The 3,988-nt window shown below is 38.5% G+C and overlaps 1 protein-coding gene across 1 annotated transcript; it reads right to left on the bottom strand.

The window, feature by feature from the left end:
• Window positions 1–1,711: 1,711 nt before the first annotated feature.
• LOC140122930 (serine/threonine-protein kinase SBK1-like) lies at window positions 1,712–3,559 on the bottom strand. Its single transcript, XM_072144173.1, has 3 exons — window positions 3,445–3,559; window positions 2,813–3,015; window positions 1,712–2,485 (listed from the first exon to the last, which is right to left on the bottom strand). The coding sequence occupies exons 1-3, from the start codon at window positions 3,557–3,559 to the stop codon at window positions 1,712–1,714; spliced, it is 1,092 nt and encodes a 363-aa protein (XP_072000274.1).
• Window positions 3,560–3,988: the final 429 nt, after the last annotated feature.

The following is a 3,988-nucleotide window of genomic DNA, read 5'->3' as shown; positions in this document are numbered from 1 at the left end:
TTACCCCACTCTGTTGCACGAGAAATGCTCAACTATAAAGTTTGCAAAAACATCTCAAATTAAGATCCAAAAGTAATAAGAAAAAAGATTAATTTAAAGGAAAATAGGAGGAAGGTGGTGGGAAAGAAAGTGAGAAACCTGAAAGTAGGAAGCAAAAGATGAGGGACGGAAAAAGGAAAGAGAAAAGGTAAAAATAAATATAACCACCTGGGCACAGGGTTGTCCCATCACAGGTTAAAAGACAGGGGGAGGGGAAATGGAGAGGGAAGGGAAAAGAGTGATGAAATTATTATGAATTATTGCTTTGTCCTTTTTATTTATACACGGTATAAACCTACTCAAAATAGAGTAATAAAAGCTATACCAATGCATAACTGCTATAATTACTTATGTTCTTACCTTGTTATAAACATTTTACGTAATTCTTATGAATTAGAATGAAATATAGACTTGTTGGGAAGTTTCGAGCTGTTGGATATGGAGTATCTATATAACATTCTGTATTCTAGAAGTATTTCTTGCTATATAGTCTTACTTTTTTATATAACAATTTAAATAATATTTAAAAATTGAAAATATTATGGTTATTGACACTTTTGCCTATCCGGTCTAGTCTCTGGTCTAGTTTCTTTCAATACAAATATCAATAGACAAGATCCTTAAATAATCATCTGGCATATCCATATCCACTCTATATCCAACTACAACTCTTCTGCACAATCATCTCTATATGACTGTCATGACTTGTCAATCAAGCAGGTATAAAAGCATCAGGAGACTAAAATCCAGGTACAAGGCTGGGAAGAAAGTCTTAAGCCCCTTCCACACTTGCAAGTTCAGTGCATCACACTCTCAGCGATTGTTGCCTTGATCGCCCGGTCCGAACGCTGCAAACCAGAACTGAACTCAGCATGTCAGTTCAGTTCCGTTTTGCAGCGTTCGGGCCGGGCGATCCAGGCAGCACTCGCTGAGAGTGTGATGCAAGATCAGCGCATTACATTCGCAAGTGTGCAAGGGGCCTTAGTTTTAGACAAATAGGCAAAATTTATTGCATCTCATAAAACCTCTTTAAAACACAGAAAACAATGTAGCACACACTTTCATTTCTATATCTGGTAAACACAGGAACAGATAAAGCAATCCAGATATTAAGACCGGGAGCCAAACCTCACTATGGACATTATCAACAGTTTTATAATTGGCAAATTATATTTTCGCCATTCCCACTATAAAAGCAGAACCTTAAATATTGGTATAAACACAGGATAAAACCACTTTCATCAAGTTCTCATCCTCGCTTCCACAGCCCCACCTGATCCTTACCCACTATAATACAATAAAATAATCAGCAATTACACTACAATTTCTCTCCAGCATATAAAACGTCGGATTCTTCTGGAAAAACAAATGTCCCTTTGATAAACAGGAGCATAAACCAAAATAACAATTATTCTTCAACCTAATAATACCTCAAAGCTTAAAAAAAAACACGGAAGTAAAATGTGCAACGACCAGAAACCGTTACCATTTCTCTATTCATTTCCAATAATTGACCACATTTACACATTTAGTATTATAAACCTCCCTCCTCCCTCCTTACTCAATGCATCTCACATTCGGAGTGGTAACACTTACTCAGGGTAATAGAGAAATACTACTTACCTTATTAGGTTCCTCTACGAAGCTTTGGTCACCAGTCCTCAACTTACATCTACGTGACCTCCACTTCACATCCCAAAACCAGACTGGTGTCATCCACAAGAAACATCACCGTTGTTTGACTGGGGCTGCTGGTGGACTCATTGGTGGCTTCATCAACTATGATGCATTCTATGTCCCCATGATTTTCCACTATTATATATTCATCCTCTGCTTCTATAATGATAATCTCACCGTTATATTCCTGAATATCATCTTCTGCAATTGATAATTGAAAAGCTTCATCCGGAATTTCTTCTACTCCCCATGGAATTTCGGCATACGTTGGGACACTAAGAAGACTCCTGGCATTGGGATCCTGGCAAAGCAGCACATGAAAAAGTTCCTGGGCTGCCCCGTTGAAATTTTCCCAATGCTTCGGAGGTGGAACATGATCCACACCATTTTGCCAACAAACAAATTTCCTAAAAAGTTGATCCTGCTCGACCGCTCTTCTCCACGGAAAATTTCCAGAAAATGCGACAAACAACAAAACACCCAAGGCAAATATATCCACGCTTGCATCGTTAGTTATGGTTTCCGTAGGTTTTAAATTACAAAGCTCCGGCGACATGTAGGGAATTATGGGGGACATAAATGGAACAGGAGTTCCCACCTGCTGGGTCAAGCCAAAGTCACTCAGCTTGACCTGGTGACATTCCTTGTCCATTAATAACACATTGTCAGGCTTGAGGTCTCTGTGCACCAGTTGTTTGCTGTGCATGAACTCCAGAGCTCCGCACAGCTGTAGTGCACAGCGCCGCACCATCACCTCTGGAATCCCCACCTAGAAAAGAAGATATTATTAGACGTGTGCATTATGTAAATGAAAAAATATGTAACTATAAATTTATCAAATCTTGGCTTAAGTCAACATCAGTGATCTCCAGCCTGTGGCCCTCTGGTTGCTGTAAAACCACTACTCCAAAAATTGCATGACCTCCACATCAACTACAGGACTACAGGTTATAGACCACTGATCTAATAATATAAAACCTCTTTAGGAATAAGAAACCAAACCATTCATGACCACATTTCATTGAATTCATTTTAACATTTTTTTTCTAAATTCCAAAAACATTATTTTTTCCATAATTTCATCTGAGATGCTTACATCAGGCTGGATGAGAGCGCAGAGGGTTCCTGCAAGAGCCAAATCCTGGGCCAGCACATAGTGGTCCACACAGTCCACAATGGAGGAGTGCGTGAAGATGATCCCATGGTAGCTGGACAGGAAGATGGAGGTACAAAGCTCCTCTAGGAAGGAGGTCCACTTTGTTTTGCTCTTTTCCATCATTTTGAGGGCAACCATTTTACCTGATAAGAAGAAAATATATTTTATCATTAAAATTCTAGATTATTTGGGAATATTTAAATTGAAGGGGTGGTCTTCTAGCTTCATGCAATCTATTATAGAGTTTTTAGTTATGGAGTAGAGCAGGGATTCTTTTTTGAAGGCGCTCATCCTTCTCATAAAGAATAATTACTCTTCATAAAGTAGACAACATGTAATGCAAAGCAGAATGGTTATTCCAAATATAGGACCCTTCAAATAGGATTTGGAAGTCAAAAGGCTCTAACTCCCATTGGCAAAGAAAATAATGAATTCTATAACATGAAAACCACCATCTAAAGAACTTTCAGAAATGTTACACATTCCTAAAGGCAAAAAACTAAACTTCTAAAAATATTACAGATTATTCACTGAACTGTATCTTTTATAGACCTTTCATACTGGGTATTTACCTGTTGCCCTCTCACGTGCCTTGACCACTTGACCGTAGGTTCCTTGTCCCAGATACTCCAGGAACTGGAAATTCTTTTCGGAAATCTTTTGCAAATCAAAGTTGCAGAATTCCATGGTGGATTTGTAGAGGGTTTTATCCGGATAGTGACTGGACAATGATAATTCAAGAAGGTCTCCAAGAAGTTGGATTTGTCTTTATGGGTCACAGGAGAATAAATCTCTTGCCGGGTCAGTTCTGTAGAAGATCTAGAAGAGGATCCAGTTTCCAAAAACTGACTGCTATCCAAGAGGTCCATCTGTCTTTTATAGGGAAACTATGACTAATAGTTGATGTCCCTCCCCTTCCATAGGTAATGGAGTGTAAATGACCCTCTTATCATATGCAAATACAGATTTCACCTGGACGTTGATGTGATTATTTGTGACATTTGGATCTATTAACATATTATTGTTCTTCTGTACAACACAACAAACCTTTTCTATATGTAATGTCTATGGCTTTGTTTTCCAGTTTCACTGTCTCCAGAGAATATTATGCACCTT

This window comes from Engystomops pustulosus, chromosome 3 (assembly GCF_040894005.1).
Source record: "Engystomops pustulosus chromosome 3, aEngPut4.maternal, whole genome shotgun sequence".
NCBI lineage: Eukaryota > Metazoa > Chordata > Amphibia > Anura > Leptodactylidae > Engystomops > Engystomops pustulosus.
Note: the sequence above shows the minus strand (reverse complement) of the source record. Positions and strands in the feature narration are given on the sequence as shown.

What these genes read in the sequence shown, in the direction of transcription:
- LOC140122930 (XM_072144173.1), bottom strand. Translation starts at nt 3,559, where the DNA reads ATGGAATTCTGCAACTTTGATTTGCAAAAGATTTCCGAAAAGAATTTC. An exon ending in GGCACGTGAGAGGGCAACAG is followed by an intron (nt 3,016 to 3,444) that starts GTAAATACCCAG and finishes TCTTCTTATCAG; the next exon opens with GTAAAATGGTTGCCCTCAAA. An exon ending in GCGCTCTCATCCAGCCTGAT is followed by an intron (nt 2,486 to 2,812) that starts GTAAGCATCTCA and finishes CTTCTTTTCTAG; the next exon opens with GTGGGGATTCCAGAGGTGAT.